The sequence below is a fragment of the Hipposideros armiger genome, unplaced genomic scaffold, assembly GCF_001890085.2.
Source record: "Hipposideros armiger isolate ML-2016 unplaced genomic scaffold, ASM189008v1 scaffold_377, whole genome shotgun sequence".
NCBI lineage: Eukaryota > Metazoa > Chordata > Mammalia > Chiroptera > Hipposideridae > Hipposideros > Hipposideros armiger.
In genome coordinates this window covers 1,435,529-1,452,854 of record NW_017731727.1, presented here as the reverse complement: position 1 = coordinate 1,452,854, position 17,326 = coordinate 1,435,529, and the positions used below count along the sequence as shown (strand labels likewise).

The following is a 17,326-nucleotide window of genomic DNA, read 5'->3' as shown; positions in this document are numbered from 1 at the left end:
ATGACATGGGTCCATCTGGCCCCCTAAGAAATACTTACAACATTATTGATTACATTCCTCGGACTGTCTTTTTCTATCCCTGTGGCCATATTACAATTACCCATTTGTATTGTCTCATCCCTTCCCCTTCTCCTTCATCCCCACCTGCTCCCAACTAGCAACCCTCAGTTTTTCCTCTGTGTCTCTGAGACTATCTCCATCCACTTCTCCCATCCACTGAATGGGAGATTTTTGCAAACACCTCCGATATCCAAAATATATAAGAAACTCATACAGTTCAACATAAAAAACCCCCAAACAATCCTATTAAAAACTGGGCAGAGGACCTGAATAGACATTTCTCCAAAGAGGACATACAGACGGCCAATAGACATATGAAAAAATGCTCAACATCACTAATCATCAGAGAAATGCAAATCAAAACCACAATGAGACATCACCTCACATCGGTTAGAATGGCTACCATCAACAAGACAAATAACAAGAAGTGTTGGAGAGCCTGTGGAGAAAAAGGAACCCTCATACACTGTTGGTGGGAATGCAGATTGGTGCAGTCTCTATGGAAGGCAGTGTGGAGGTTCCTCAAAAAATTAAGAACATAATTTCCATAGGACCCAGCAATCCCACTCCTGGGTATCTACCCCAAATATCTGAAAACATTTATCCGTAAAGATATATGTGCTCCGATGTTCACTGAAGCTTTATTTATGGTGGCCAAGACATGGAAACAACCAAAGTGGCCTTTGATGGATGACTGGATAAAGAAGCCTTTCTAAAGTGTCTATTTTCAATCTACCACTGATTTCCTTCCTCTGTGGGGAGCCGGAGGTCTGCAGTAAGGGTTAAGCCTGAAAGCTGGCAGGCTGACAGGCTCTCAGGCCCGGGTGAGCAGTGGGTGAGCAGCGTGGGAAGGTTTGGCCGCTGAGGAGAAAACAGCCAACGGGCCTGGCCTTGAAAGCTACAGAGTGGAATGCCATCCAGTTAACAGTTTCTGCTTGATATTTTTTGCTTTACTGTGAGAAGATTGCTTTCCCACACCCTATGGAAAGCCGCTGGGGAGGTGTTCCCTGGGAGGAGGAGACTACTCCCTCAAGTTCCCCAAACCCCCCTACCTAAGGAAAGTTACTTTTGTTATAAAAGCTGTGTATAAACAATAAATGGGGCCATTCTCTGCTATCAGCATTGGGTGGACCTCCTGTTTCCAGCTTTCATCTCTAGTCTCTTTCTTTTCCAGTCTCCCACCCAGTCCTCTCAGGTACCCTTTCGGTGGACTCCTGACTGACGAGTCGGGAGTGCTCGGTTGGTGCACAGGTTGCATCATTTCTCTTTTTAGCCTCTTGATTTGAGGTCATTTTAAAATTCTTTTTTTATACTGGCCTTTGACCACTGTGTATACAGATTTTCGTTTTGGAGAAACTTCATAGCAATGCTTGTACATGATGAAGATGACATTAACTTACTTTTCCCCTAGAAATACAGTTAATGAAATGGCAGGGTGTTGGTTCTAGGAAGGCCATAGGTATCATCTCTCTGGCTTGTTGCCACTGATATTTTTAGTCAATACAAACTCTTTATGTTTACATTATTTAGAATTGTATTTATAGTACCTAGAATTTCTAACACATATTAAAAATCTATTGAGGTTTTAATATTTTACTTCTATTTGTGCTCTCTCACTTTAGTATTTTTATTGCAAATTGACTCAAATTCTTTTTGGAAATAGGTTTTGTACAGATTGGAAATCTAATAGATACCAATACAATATCACCAGGAGCACCTATCAATGAGTGACCTCAAAAATGTGCATATCAATTTGTCATCTCAGTTTAAGAAGGTACTATGAGTCTCAAAACTCTATGGAGATCATTTAAACTTTGCAATTATATTTACTGAATTTTATGGGGGAAATTGTACTCTGTGATATTTTCAAATATGGAAGGATTCACAATGGGTTCAAGATGGTCACAGGATACATATTGAAAATGATCAGACCAGGTAAATACAGTAAGTACCTGGAAAATCCCCGTTTTGAGGAAGAGCTGGATTTTCCAGTGCTCTTATACTGTCACAACTCCTTGTATCTGTTCCCCAGCAACAGATTCACCAGCTAGCTGCATTCTCTCAAGAAGAGGTTCTCACAGCTCCAATTGGAGGTCAGATGTCTCCCAGGCTTAACAATTAGTATCATGAGCAGTATTTTACTTGTCTCACCTGGCTGGCCTGGCAGACCTGGGTCTCCTCTGCGCCCTACTGCACCATCAAAGCCAGGGAGTCCATTGCGTCCAGGATCTCCTGGAGGGCCAATTGGACCTAGAGGAAAAAATAAACAAGGTTTCTAAATGTAAGTAGAATAATTCAACATCCAGACAGATTTAGGAGATTTAAGGTCCTTGAGTGTCACATAGTTCATAATCTGGTTTTGTCTTTAATCCAGATAAATAAACGCATAGCTCAAACCCAGGAAAAAAGAAACAGACCAGGATTTAGTATCAGTTTTAAACAATCCATTTGCCTCTGTGGAGTTTCCCATATGACAGACCGTTGTGTTCTCTTTGCCTTCAGAACAAGATAGGAGTGCAATGCCCAATGTTTGTTATCTATCCTACCATAACTAAGGCTGTTACTGCCTGATACATTTTATTTATGGAAATATCACCACTCAATCACTTACGAGAGAAAGACTGAAATTAGTTTCTAGCTTTTTTAAATAAGCAAACTTGGCTGTAAGCTTAGAAGCAAATGGCCAACTAGAAAGGATTTAGTTTAAAAATCATGAAGCCTCACAGTGGGGAACTGGTGGCCCAACCAATCAGCCTTCTATCCTTCTGGTAGTTGGGATAGAGAAAGAACCAGATCTTAAATGCAAATTAATTTCATTCCAGTGTTTTTAACAATGTTAACCTAATCATTCAAATTAGAATATCCAGAGGAGCTAGAAGAAATTGGACTGGGCCTAAAAGAAATTAGGGCATGAGAAATTAAAATTAAATACAAAAAAAAAAGACATGAGACCTGTGGTGGTCTGGTATTCTACAAGTTGCTGAGACTCCTATTGTCAGAGACAAACTCTGACAAGTTAAAGTAGAATCAGGGAAATGTACTCAAACAGATAAGGTTTAAAAAGATGATCTGAAAAGGTACCCGGTAGTCCTTGAGGTCCTGGTAGTCCTGGCAGACCTTTAAATCCTGGCTGGCCTGGGACCCCTGGAGGACCAGCATCTCCTTTTATTATAATACTCTGTCCTGAAGGACCAGGTAATCCAGGGGGACCTACAAAGCAAAACACACAAATTTGAAGGTAGGAAAGAGAAAGGTCAGAAGGAATGGATGCCAAAGAACCTAAAGTCAGAATAAGAACTGGTGTGAGAGAAACAAGTTACATGTACTGGAATATTGCCACGTTCAACAGAAATCTGTTTGGGGAAATTATCATTATCTCACCAAAAGACTGAAAAATTTTTTTTCTTCAGGTCAATGGAAAAATTAGGCATATTGTCCCTATTTTCAAACCTTGAAGTATGGCTTGGTTACTAGAAAGTCTAATTCATTTCAAATCTGTGAACACTGGTGTCAGGGGAAGACAATTCTATTTACTGACAAGTCTATCCTGATTCTAGCATCACTTGCAGTTCTTGTTTGTTGTGTTTGTCGAGAGACTCCCTGAGCCAATAGGGGAATTTAACAGATGTCTATTTCAGTTTATAGGAAACCTGTAGAAGTCTCTCAGCAAAAAAAAACCCAACAACAACAAAAAAACACCAACAAACAAACAAACAAAAAACCCCAAAAAAACCCCAAAAAAACTATTTTCATATTAAAAATATACAAACATACCTATGTGATTTGCTCTCTGATCTATTCAACTGAATATGGGAAAGTTAGTATAATAACCAACAAAAATCTAAGTGAAGCAGGTTTGTTGGTCCTGCTTCTATCTTAAACATAAAAGGTCTGCTCTCAATATTTTATTAATAAAATAGAGAGCTTGAAAGATTAGTAAATAAAGGGAGAGTTTTGTCTATTTCCCCTCAGTTGTTGGGGACTAAGACTCTGAAAATTTAGTTGAAAGGAGGACTGTAGACTTTCAAATTCTTCAGTGTGTTTAAGTATCAGGTATTATTGGCTATAGGAGTGAGTCTTACCTGGGGGGCCAATAGGGCCTGGATCCCCCTCAGGGCCAGTTGAACCAGGTATTCCACTGGGTCCTTTCATGCCTGCAATGAAGGTACATACAATTGCACACCAAAGCAACACGACCACAGCCTTTACCCAGCCAAATCAGAAAATGGGTATCTTGTCCCAAATGTGTTTACTATAAAGGGGTAACCTCAAAACGTCCCTTCAAATACCTGGAAATCCTGGAACACCAGGGAGACCAGGATCTCCTTTCATTCCATTGAGACCTGGCCGGCCAGGATTACCCTGAATAAATAAAATCATTAATTTTAGAAAAAATTGGGCGGGGGAGGGGAGGGAATGAGGGTACAGGTGGTACTGCATAGTGAATTACATCACTAGCTCTAGAGTCAAACTTCCAGAATTCAAATTCCAATTTCACCTCTTACTAGCTTGTGTGACCTTGAGTTCATTATTTAACCTCTGATTTATAAGTTTCTCACAAGTAAATGGAGGAAATAATAGTATCTACTTCATAGATTTGTTGTAAGGATTAAATGAGATAGTTTATATTAAGTACTTAGAAAAATGACTGGCATGTGGTGTGTGCTTAATAAATAGTAGCTATTATTTTATTATCATTAGCAAAGACACTTATTTTTTTAGTGTAGCCCTGAAATGATAAGTGCTTGGATTAGAATCAAATGTGCAAAAATGATAACGTCTGAAAGAATTAGCAAAAAAATACAGTAGGGTCTATGAATTAACTGGGTTTGGGGGCCAGGAAAACTATGGGAAGAGGAGTTGGAAATAACTCTAGAATGGACCTAAAGGAGGGATAAGTGTGGGATAACAAGGCTCTCACTAGTAGGAATGGAAAAGTGGCAAGCCTGGTACATCTCACTATGCAAAAATGTAAGAAAATGCTAAAAAAAAAAGAGGGGCATGTCAAAAAGACATAGGATCCAGCTTGAAGGGGTTCCCAAATCTAGGACAATTTAAGCATCAAAATATGTAATGAGAATTTAAAAGATTATAAATTATTGAAAAAAAAGAATTTATGATAATAAATGGACAATAAATTGAAGAGAATGGAGGCTATCGCTTACAGTAGGGCTGACTGGTATATGTGGAGGTAGTGCTAGAGTTGGAAAATCATCATTTGCAACTATCCCAGTATTGACTGGTGTAGGCAAAAATCATAAATATATATTAAATCTAAGGGGACATTTTGATGAAAAGCAGTATATCTGCATGATCTTAATGTCCTTTCCTGTAGTTTCACTTCTCAGTTACAAGTTACAAGGGGGAAAACTGTAACCATACAGTGGAGAAAGCAGATAACAACTTGATGAGGCGATCAAAATTAAAATCACCAATGAGGGGCAGATAAACATCGTGGGCCTCCATATCTGAGACGGACACATCACTCATGTAGTATTCTAGCTGGGGATGCAAATCCTGAAGAAATAGCAGACACAGGTAGGAATATTCTATTTGTTTTAAATGGGAGAGGGCCACATTTCTTCAAAAATGTCAAGATCAGGAAAGAAAAAAATGGGTTTAGAAACTGTTTCAGATTAAGGGATACTAAAAAGATATGACAGTTAAATGCAATCTATGATTTGGTCTGGATCCTATATTGGAGGGGGAAAATGCTATAAAGGGCATTACTAGGTCAACTGACACAATTGAAATATGTAAAATAGAAATAAAAGTATTATATTGATGCCTAATTACCTTAAGTTGATAACTGTACTGTGGTTATATAAAAGAGTAGCTTTAATCTTAGGAAATTTTATGCACCAAAGTATTTAGTGGTAAAGGGGCATGATAGAGACAATTTATTCTCAAATATTTCATCAGAAAAAAACATATATAATTACACACACACACACACACACACACGTACCATACAGGAGAGCAAATGGGGCAAAACATTAACAATTGGTTCATCTGGGTAAATGATACACGGGAGGTTTTTCAACATTCTTGCAATTTTGCTCCAAGCTTAATGTTATTTCCAAATAAAAAATTAGAAAAGGTACAAATGTAAGAACTAATTTGCACAAAAAATGAATAAAACTTGATAATAGATTGATAAAATATTGGTATCAGGTAGTCTTCAATCAGGCATAGTTACATGTGAACTGGAAATACATGGAAAATGAATGAGGTAGGGAGTGAGAGTAGAGAATAAATAAAGGACTAACATTTTAAGTCTAGGTGTCTACAAAATTAGTGATGACATGAGAAAAACATGTTAGTTGTTGGAAAGTTTTAGGGGTTGTTTCTTCAGATTTTTTTCCCGCTATATAAAGCAGTCCCAGATTTCAAAGATTGAGCCCAAACTGTGTTGGCTGCCAAATCTAACAATCCTCCTGAATTCATGGAGGAAGCTTCAAGGATCCACAAAAAAGCTAGTGACTTTCTGGGTCACTCAAACTGAGGTGGAAGGCACATGAATACGGATGCAAGAATGTGCTATTATTCATTCTCTTTTTACTGGTGAAGACAGAAACCCAAATTGTCTATCTGCCTTCCTCATGAACACAAAGCAGAAGTGTGCAGTGGTGCTGAAAGTTGACCCTAATTTTACCTAATTTCAAAGTTTAAAATATCCCATTCACCATAATTACTTCTCTATGAGTGCACTCCTTCACATGCAATGCTCTGACATATATGTCTCCCTTTATAAATTTGCTTTCACTGAAATGAAGGTTTCACAAATCTAAATACTATACATCCCAAAGACTCCAGGTAAACTATCTTTTGAGAAACACTTTAACAAATGGTAGCAAAGTCCCTTTATTTGGAAGAAGATAGGAAACTTGCCTTTTTCTTTGTAATTCACCAGTGAACCATGTACAGAGAGCCTTGGCCGGTAAATGCTCATTAAAATAATGCACCATAGAATACTCATTTTGATTGCCAACACCCACATCGTTTTCTCATCAAATATCTATGCCCACGACCTACCTGGAGTCCTGGTGGTCCTTGATCTCCTTTCAAACCAGGCAAACCAGGTTGCCCAGGTTGGCCTGGGTTTCCTCTCTCTCCTTTAACAGCCTCCTTTCCAGGGAGACCTCGGGGACCTTCTGGACCTGGTAGACCTTGATAATGCACAACAAATGACCACATGTTAGTACAGCATAGAATTCAGGCTTTTAAAATATCAGCGATTTAAATCCTATTAGTTTGCAGAATAAAATCCAGAGTATATTAAAATATATAGACCTATGCTGACTCTCTAATGTAAATTGGGCTGGATATTTTTTGTTAACACTGGTTTCCAGACACTTTTAGTTTGCATTTTGTTATATATTAAATACAATAAGCTACTATCTAAAGAAAGGACTCAGAGCATTATAATAAAGATTGCTTCTGTCATCCATAAGTGTTTGGTTTAAGTCAAAGGAAAAAGACACCATAGAGCAATGTTCTCAAATTGGAACATGTATTAGAATCCTCCAGAGGGCTTGCTAAAACAGATTTCTGGGCTCACCCCCAGAGTTTTAGATTCATTAAGGCTGGGAATGGGCCCAAGAATTTACATTCTAACAGGTGCCCTGTAGATAAACAAGTGCCCTGTGGATAAAGCTGCTGGTTTTGGACCACACTTTAAGAATCACTGCTATAGGGCAATCACGGATTCAAACCATTTCTCTCCATGTGATTAAAATCAAATTGATTTAATTATAAGTAGTTACTTTTATTCAGCTTTTATTTCTATGCAATTAAGATAGTTATCTAAGCAAACTGTTTAATTTCATTTTAGTGACAAGCTTAATACATGGGAATATTTTAAAGTGTCAGAAATTCATTGATTCAATATAGCACTTTTGAATTTATTTTAACAATGTTTTCATATTCTTTACATGTTAAATATTTCTGAAGTAAAGAATTCTGCATGTATCTTGTGAATGAATAATTTAAAATGGAATTTTGCTAAGCTCTTTTCCTTATACTATCTTTTAAATTTTCTTTCTAAATAAAGACATCAGGTCCATTAAGCAACCAAGGAGATCTTATCAATGGTCACATCTTTTGTCACTAGATGGGAAATAGCTGCTACTTGCTTCCAGAATGCTAAGCAGTGGCTGAGGCTGAGACTAAGTACTTCTGCATTAAGAAAATAATTATAAAGCCCTAAATAATGAACAGTCAATAGTTAGCCCTTATACCTTTTCTCTCCTCTAATCTTAGTTTTTCATTGGTTTCAACAAAAAAGGGAAGATACGTAATTTATAATTCCATTTTAAATTATTTTTTAAAGAAATATCATAAGCATGTGAATTTAGAATACTGAGTTCAGGTTTACATATGGACAAAGGGTTATCTTTTTATTGAGGTAAAATTGATTGGTATATAATATTATATAAGTTTCAGGTGTACACCATTGTAATTCGACATCTGCATGTACTACAAGTGATCAGCACAAAATGTTTAGTTGCCATCCTTCACAAAGGGTCATCTTTTTGATCTGACATAAAATTCGGACTTTAGTTCTCTTTCCATTTCTCTTAAGACCCAGAATCAATGGCTACATGCTAACAAGGAAGCATGGCATATAGATTAAGAATTGACTCTTGGGGTGGTTGTTTAGCTCAGTTGGTTAGAGCCAGAGCTCATAACACCAAGGTTGCTGGTTTGATCCCCACATGGGCCACTGAGTTGCAACCTCCACAACCAGATTGAAACAACTACATGACTTGGAGATGATGAAGAATGCGACTCTGGAGCTAGAATGCTGGGTTGGAATCTCCGCTCCACTAATCATTAGCTGCTTGACTTTAGCAAGTTTATTAATCTCCTTGGCCTCAATTTTCTCTTCTTTAAAATGGAAATTCTTACTTTAAAGTAGGAACAACTTACTTTATCAGGTTGATCCAGGATTAAGTAAGATAATATGTATAAATTACTTAACACAGTGCCTGTCACAGATTAAGAATTATGTAAGAAGTGTTTTAAAATTATTGTTTTTATGACTACAATTATGTCCTTAAAATATGAGTCTGCTTTTAATCTTTCAACTATTTCTATGTGATTTCATAATATAACACTATCTGGCACATAGGAAAGAGGAAGCAGGTCCACAATAATACAACAATCATTTTATGTTTAAACAATTTAAATCATATAGTCACCCTAGCCCAGCAACCAGACAGGCAAACTCAGAAATTCGCTTCCCAATCATAAAAAAAGGGTTGGAGTAGTTTACATCTAAACAAACAAAGAAATCAACAAACAAAAACTGCTGATTTCAAACTCCCTAGATAGGATTTTCTAAGCAAAATTATTTTCATCTGTAATGTATAATTTGGACTAGAAATCAGGTAGCCAATCAGTTTATTAAAAGAAAAATAAACTACCTGTGAATCAGTAATAATAACAAGGAATATTTTATGACCCTTTTCCCTATTCTGAAAAGTAATCAGAACTTTGTTATCATTTGACAAAAAAGCTGGACATGTTATGGGCATTGCTCTTTTTGCAATTAAAATGAAGTATTGAGAAGTTTATATGTTATTAATTCAGATCTGCTATTCTAGAGTCCCTCAAATTTAAATGACTGATTTGATAATGACACATGGAACATATAAGTTTTATTTTTAACAGTATTCAACAGTTATCATCTATTATGGTAAATAGCCATGAAAACACAGATGAGAGCAAATTCAGGAAGTAAAAATTCAAGAAAAAATCAATGTGCAGAGATTACAAATGGGCCAGATGCCTACCTAAATATCTTAATGCAGCCTTAAAGATAAAATCAGTGTATTTCTATTTAAAATTCAACATGTTTTTACATATGTATTACCTATTATAAATAATTCAAATTACAAAGACTGAATGTCATTTCAAACTTGATGATAAACGAATCACATTACCTTCACTAAAATGTTAAATACCAGAGCACGTAGTATTTGAGGATAACAGCACTCTTCAATGACTTCTGAATTACAGCAAAAAAGTGCATTTTTCTCATCATACATACAAAGCATTAACCAAAAAAAAAAAAAAGAAAAAAAATTGACCAGTGAAGAGTCTAACCTTGAAAACCTGGGAAGACCAGAGTTCACCAAAGCCCAAAGATCGATGTTAGCAGTATCAGACATCACACAGTACAAAATAAGATTATGAGTTAGAAGTGGTTCACATTGTAGCACAAGTTAAACAATAATCCTCTTTGCGAGCATTTTTTATTCCTACAGCGTATTCAGTATGCAAACAGAACCATATAGGAGTATAGAGAGCCAAACATTTTTAAATAGAGCTTATTCTAGGAACTAAGCTGCTAGTTTTCCTAATACAAGAAATGGAAAATTCTACTCAAGATATCATGTTAACACTGCTGCTGTGGCTTTCCAAAAGTTAGCATCTCAGAACACTCAAGTTGGCAAGATAGCACCATTTCACTGATAGCCTTTCATTCCTTTCAGAACAAGATGTAATTTTGGAAAAATGTTTATCTTGGCCTCTGCCATACTTTAGTAAAAACATGAGGTGCACATTTCTTGATACGTTCAGACCGCTCCAAGGATATATAATTCATTAAAAGGCCTCGTTAAGCAAAAATAGTGTACAAAGATCATAGGTGACTATGATAAATAGAGAAACTAAAACACAAATATATAATGGCCATTACCAACTATACTCCTGTTTGTCTTCTTTGAAAACCATTCTATAAAGCCACATTCTGATTTTTCTCATTATTCACCAAGGGGCTTTCTTCTGTGCATTATGACTTGAAATACTTATTCAAAAAGAAAAAGCCAATATATATTTGTTTACCATTGAACTGGAAAATAGTCGAATTTTCCAAAGATGTGAAGACCATCAGTGAAGGGGTGCTTTTAAATATTTTGGCATGCAATATCCCACCCCAAACTACAGAAAATATCACATTTACTTTATTATTATTCAATGCACATATTAAATCAGGCTATCAACTATTAAAAGATGGATCATTAAATAAAAAAAGATAAAAAACCTAAAATAGGACTCTCAGTTAATGTTAATTGACTGTAAACACAGTTTCCTTTTCTTACAAATCTTGCTATGATTTATAAACACTGAGGTTAGCAGAGAGAATAAATTGTGCTAAAGTACTGAATCCTAGGAATTAAAAGACCTAGGATCTGTTTTTGGCTCTACTACTTACATCTATGGAATTTTGGGAAATTCAGTCTCTCTGAGCTTGTTTTCTCACTCACATAATGGGATAGCAGTGTCTGCCCTAACCTCCCTTGTAGAGTTGTTTTAAAGATCAAATTCAATTTTTAAAATATTTACCTGATATCTGCCATGTGCAAGTTGCTACAGGGAACACAAAAATTAGCCAGACCTAAACTCTGCCCTCTAGGGGCTTATGATAAAAGTACACTATATAATATAAATGGTGGAAATGTCACATAAACATAAAACATTACCATTACTGCCTAGTAATAAAACTTTTAAAACATTTTATAATTTGAAATTCAGGTGGCTAAAAATAGGCTTCTATTATTTAAATGGTTTCTACACTACATAGAGCAAACTGACACATGGCAACACTGTAAGCAGAGTCTGGTCACACAATTAGCTAAATAAATTAGAATTCCTACCTAAGATAATACAGAGTTTGAGTAAAGACATTTTATACGTGGGTTTGATGTAGAAGAACCAATAACACAAATCTGTAGAAAAATATGTCACTGAAATATATTTCAGTCTGAGTAAGTAACAAGGAAAACTTTGGATTATATCATAGCAAAACTTCTAAGACTTTAATAGATAAAAGGTAATATTTTAATGAGTTATATGCCAAGTCAATTTTGCACATGAGGCTCTCAATCCATTATTTCTCAGAATGACCTAACAGAGTTTAACTGAAAATCAAAACAAAATAAAAAACTTGAAGTCTTGTACATAAGTGGTAATAAGAAACTGATGAATTGAATGGCAAATTTTAAACCCAGCTTCCACTTCAGGTTGCAGTATTCATCTGTTGCAAAAAAAACCCACTGTAGATACCAGGTTACAATAACTATGTAATTTAGAGTACATCTGGTAAATAAGAAGTTGTCCAATCGGTTTTAAAGTAATGAGGCTACAGAAGAAAGCAATCTTCTTCTAGCTGATAGTGAAGTCTGGAAGTGATTAAGGCAGCAGACTTCTACGTAAGTCACACAGGGGAGGACTCAAAATTACTTCGAAGTATAACCTAGTTTTCTTTTTATCTTGGCAATAGTTACATAGCATACCATTGTCTTAATCTTTTTGATGACATCCATTTAGGAAAAACAAAAGAAGCAGTCAGTAGGGGTTGATGGGGATCTTGAGGTAACAGAAAACAAGAAAGTGCAAGCAGAGCCCAGTCTGCTAATGGCTAAGAGCCTCCTAAAATGGCAGCGCAGCTTCGCTCCATCACTTATCATATTTATAAGTAGAATAAAAGTCCAGATCATAAGCATCATGCCATACAGCTGCTTTTGTGGAAGGATGGTACATGTTACTAGTAGAACAGACACTTAAGTGAACACTGGGGAGCCCTCAGTCAGATTCCCAGCTATGCCTGTAGCTAACAGTATGCACTTGAGCAAGTTCGTCTTTGGACCTCAGTTTTGTCATATGTAACAAAGACTCCCTCCTTGAGTAAACTCTTAGAAGCCTTCTTCTCAGCTAAGCCTCATCCTTGGGCTCTGTCCTTGGTCTGCTGAGTTCAGTTTGAGCAAGAGTCCTGCTAAGTCAGTTTATGGCGAGTCCCCTGCTCCCTTGATATCTGATCAAGTTCCTCACCCGCCATTCATAATATTTAAGTCCTTGGCCTACCTTTAGCAAGAATTCTATTGGGTCAGCTTAGCAAGAATTTGCCTACACTTGAAGTTTCTTCTTAGTAAATTTTCATCCACTGACTCCCTCACTCTGCTAGTTGACTATAAATCCTCACATGTCCTTGTAGTATTCAGAGTTGAGCTCAGTCTCCTCACCCCTATTGCAATAGCCTTGAGTAAAATCTGTCTTGCCATCTTTAACAAGTGTCTAGTGAGTAATCTCTTTCACAAATGTAAAATTTAGGTCCCTTCAAGATTGGATTCTCCATGGTTCTATGAAATAATGGGTTTGTGGAAGAGTAAGAAACTAGGGGTTCAATTCAGATAGAGGTAGATGACTTCCTAAAAAGAATCTTGAAAAATTATTAATCTTAAATTGATAAGAAGACAGAATTCCCTGTCACTCTACATAACCAAACCTCAGGAGTATACTTTTTCCCATTTTAGTTCCACCTTAGAAATTTGAGAGGGCTATTTAACTTGAATAATAATAAACATACTCAGATACTGTGTTTTCCCGAAAATAAGAACTAGCCGGAGAAGAAGCCGTAGCATGATTCCTCCAGGATATGGAGGGCACATTCCCCTCACATGAGGGTTTTATGACCTGTTTCAGGGAGAAGGGTGCCTTTTCCACAAACTCCTTCAGCTTAAAATATTCAGTATGCCAAGGTGCCATATTTTGGCACCTAAAATCATGTGAGGGCTTATTTTCTGGCTAGGTCTTATTTTGGGGAAAACAGGGTATTTGTGGTGCATTTTATTCCTGACTAGGTGAACATCTTTCACTATAAATCAGCAACTGTCCATTGGACAGCTCTTGGTAACTGTTCTTTGGTGTGTACTATGTTCATGTATATGATGAAAATAAGAGTATGGGGCTTCTAATCTGTGCAGGTTGCATTAATTTATTTTTACTCTGTGTCTATTAGTCCATTTTCATCAGAGTAGAATTTAGAACTTTATGACAATCCAAAATGTGACGATGGGATGGTTTGAAAAATCACAAGATGTATGGCAAATCAAGATTTGCATATTTGCGTGATCTGTAATACACATTGCTGTTAAAAAAGAATGCCTTTTTGAAGGATAGTTCAGTTCCATTTGCAGAAACAGATAAAAGCAAAAATTAGAAATACACTCTAAAGGTAAAAATATTATACAATATACTTTTGGGTACTACAAATTTTCAACTAAATATGACACAATACATGCATTTTAAAATGTTAAATAAGTTTTCCTAAATAAGTAATTTTGGGTTTTTCCAATAGACAGAAGCACTGGACACTACATGTTCCTGACAATTTTTAGAGCTAGATCAACACTTAAAAACTGAATTGGCATATATGCTCTTAAAATATATTCAAACACTTGACAACATTAGGTACAGGTATATACATATATCTGTGTATATTATTATATATACACATACATATAAATATATGTAAAAAAAAGTTTCAAACTTCATGCAGTTACTACTTTAGAGTTAAGGAGCTAACCTGTAGGACCTGGATAAGGATGAAAGTTCACCAAGGCCCAATGTCATCATTAACAAAAAGGAAAAATAGCATAATTGTTAGAAATATCAATAAACTAAAGCATTATACTAATTTATTTCAAGTTAAACTTTAATTCAATAAAATAATATTCTGAAAGTTCATTTTCATGCATCTGTATATAAACCAAATTATCACCACTAAAATAAAAACAGCACATGTGACATATTTTGGAAGGCCGAAAATCATTTTTATAATTATCATTACTATGAGCTCAGATAAAAACAATAAATTCTAAGGGCAATTGGGTTTAGAACTCAATTTTAGTTTGTGGTTTATGAACAAATTGAGATGTCACAAACACTCATCAGGTGTGTGTTCTTCATCCAACTATTTCTGTTATTATTTCTTTAGAAACACTACTTTTAAAAAGTGCCTTTGTGACTCATGTCTTTATGTTGACATATTTCAAAGCAATGTTCAACAATCAGCTCCATTGCTAGTAAGAATCAATACCACAGTGCTGATTAAAATATAAAACAGGATAATAGTTTGGCTTATTTGAATTAGTGCATGCATAACCAAGAAAAATATTTGTGCCAATTCTTTACATTCCATGCAAGAGAGTTAACATGGCTGAGGAGATTTTCACTGGTTTTCTTCAACAGTAAGCCATGGTAAGCCTTTAAATAATACCCTCTAAAAGCAGTCAAGTGAGATCAGATAAAATCTGGTTTTCAAAATGACCCTCTGAACAGAGTATGTGATCCCATTTAATTTATGCTTTTAGAGTATATTTTATTAAAATTAACTCCAATCATTTCAGAGTTTATGGTAATTTAAATGGAAATTTTCATTTTTAAATATAGTTAAAAATGAGTTAGAGGCTTTCAAAAGATAAAGACAATTGTTTTGTTTCTTATATTTCTCTTTTTTTTTTAATAAATGAAAGCCAAGTTTTCAATTACCAGAAACATAAAAATTGAATATCAAGTCTCAAAAATCTGTTAATAATCTATTATCAGTGATTGTGCTCAGCAACATTAATTCAGGATGAAATGAGCATTTTCAAACTTAGTAAAATGAAATGACACAGGACAGACACAAAATGGAAAGTGAACATCGGATGCAAAATTGAGAGTGTTAGAGCAGTAAACACAAGACAAATGAAGTACAGACATGAAGGTGGTATGAAGAGATCACTATTCAATTTAATCATGCTGTGATGATGAAGATAAATTTGCCTACTTCCTAGAGACAATAATTTTTCTTTATTGTGCTTGGTGACATTTGCTTGCTGATTGTATGACAGAACCATAGCAACACTTGTGGTATGCACCACAAGCATCTACTGGGTGATCACTAAAATGATTTCTGTGATGACATGCTGAGAAGCTCACATTAAAAATGCAGGTGGCATTTTGCTGCCAGGTTATCAGTATACCTTTACCTTGAATAAAAAGACTAATAAATTCCCTATTTCCTTTTTCCTTCACATTTTGGTTTGTTTTAGTTCAACCTTGAGAATATAATGAAAGATATTACTCAAAATAATTCTTAGATGCCATGGAAATGGATGAAGCTAGGTATAAAACAAACTATTTACTTGTAAAAGTTCTTCAATTACAGATTCTAAAGTCCTAAAGACTGAATAACGTGCCAGCAAAATGAAATAAATGGACTAATAAAGAGACCATTCCCCTACTACTTGGGTACATACCTGGTCTCCCAGGAGGACCTTGGGGCCCAGGGTGGCCCTTAGGGCCTTCCAGAGCTGGACCCGGAGAACCAGGAGGGCCTGGGGGACCCTGAACACCAGGTAAACCCTGGAAGCCTGGTTCACCTTTTGGACCTGGAAGGCCAGGGTTTCCTGGAATGCCAGGTAATCCTCCATCACCCTTTTGACCTATGAAAGCAAAGTGACATTAGAGAACACATTAAATGATGCTCAGGATTAGGCTTGCCTGTAAGGTTAAAGCTATCCTCACTTATTAGAACTAATGGAATATACTAGGGTCATTTCTATCTCTTATCAAATATATCCTCAACATATCCAAAAAACTCATTGTTACTGTTAAGCATATATTATCTGTTATCAGAAATGTTTACTAGAGCACATATAGAAATGTAGAAATAATAATAGCTTGCATCCTGAAAGATACCCTTTGTATTAGGACATAGAACAATGATCACATGACCAGTAGCTGTGAGAAAAAAAAAAGAAAAAAAAACCTAGAAAAATATAAAGTATCTGCAAGAATACGTTAGAGATAGCTGGAGAGAATTCCTAAAACAAAAGTTTGTCAGTTATTTTGAGACTAACGGAAGATAAAGATCTTCAATGGTTTCTGTGTGTCCCCGAAGACCATTGTACCTAAGACTTAGAATCACAATCTAGATGAACTCTTCTCCACATTTTTTCTACACCACCAGTTTGCTTGAGAGCGATATATCAGTGGCACACTAAAGTGACAATTTTCATGCTGGGATCATGGAAGGATATCGAAATGTGTAGGAGATATGTGTATGGTTTGAAAAAAGCCTCCATAGAATAGGCAATGGTCATTTGAGAACATAAATATACATATCTGTACACACATTCATTTAATTAACAATTTTGTGCTTACAATGAGAACAAGAACATGTGAGTGAAGGTGGATGTGTGTGCACATATACACATATAAAATGGAAGATGTATATTATAATGTCATTTTCAAGAGACATTTTTATTATTAGTATGTATCTACAGAGTTTCCGTATATTATCTTGGTTTTGTTTCCATGGGGGAAAAAGAGTGCTTTGTTTTCTGGCTAAAAGAGTTTTTAAAAATTTCGTGAAATCTACCTCTTCCTACAATTTTGCTTTCATTTTTTTAAATCATCACCTCAGCATTTATTT

General features: G+C 35.7%; 1 protein-coding gene across 6 annotated transcripts in view; it reads right to left on the bottom strand.

The window, feature by feature from the left end:
- The window catches only part of COL4A5 (collagen type IV alpha 5 chain), a 256,477-nt gene that overhangs the window by 17,625 nt on the left and 221,526 nt on the right, over window positions 1-17,326 (bottom strand). For 3 of the 6 annotated variants that reach the window (XM_019662461.1, XM_019662459.1, XM_019662460.1), the window contains 8 exons: window positions 16,149-16,334; window positions 14,432-14,440; window positions 10,171-10,179; window positions 7,096-7,229; window positions 4,350-4,422; window positions 4,143-4,214; window positions 3,142-3,270; window positions 2,212-2,310 (listed from right to left, as the gene is read on the bottom strand). In XM_019662461.1, the coding sequence (XP_019518006.1) occupies window positions 2,212-2,310; window positions 3,142-3,270; window positions 4,143-4,214; window positions 4,350-4,422; window positions 7,096-7,229; window positions 10,171-10,179; window positions 14,432-14,440; window positions 16,149-16,334 (711 nt within the window). The remainder of the gene's footprint in view (window positions 1-2,211; window positions 2,311-3,141; window positions 3,271-4,142; window positions 4,215-4,349; window positions 4,423-7,095; window positions 7,230-10,170; window positions 10,180-14,431; window positions 14,441-16,148; window positions 16,335-17,326) is intronic. The other 3 variants (XM_019662464.1, XM_019662462.1, XM_019662465.1) reach the window with 3 other exon arrangements.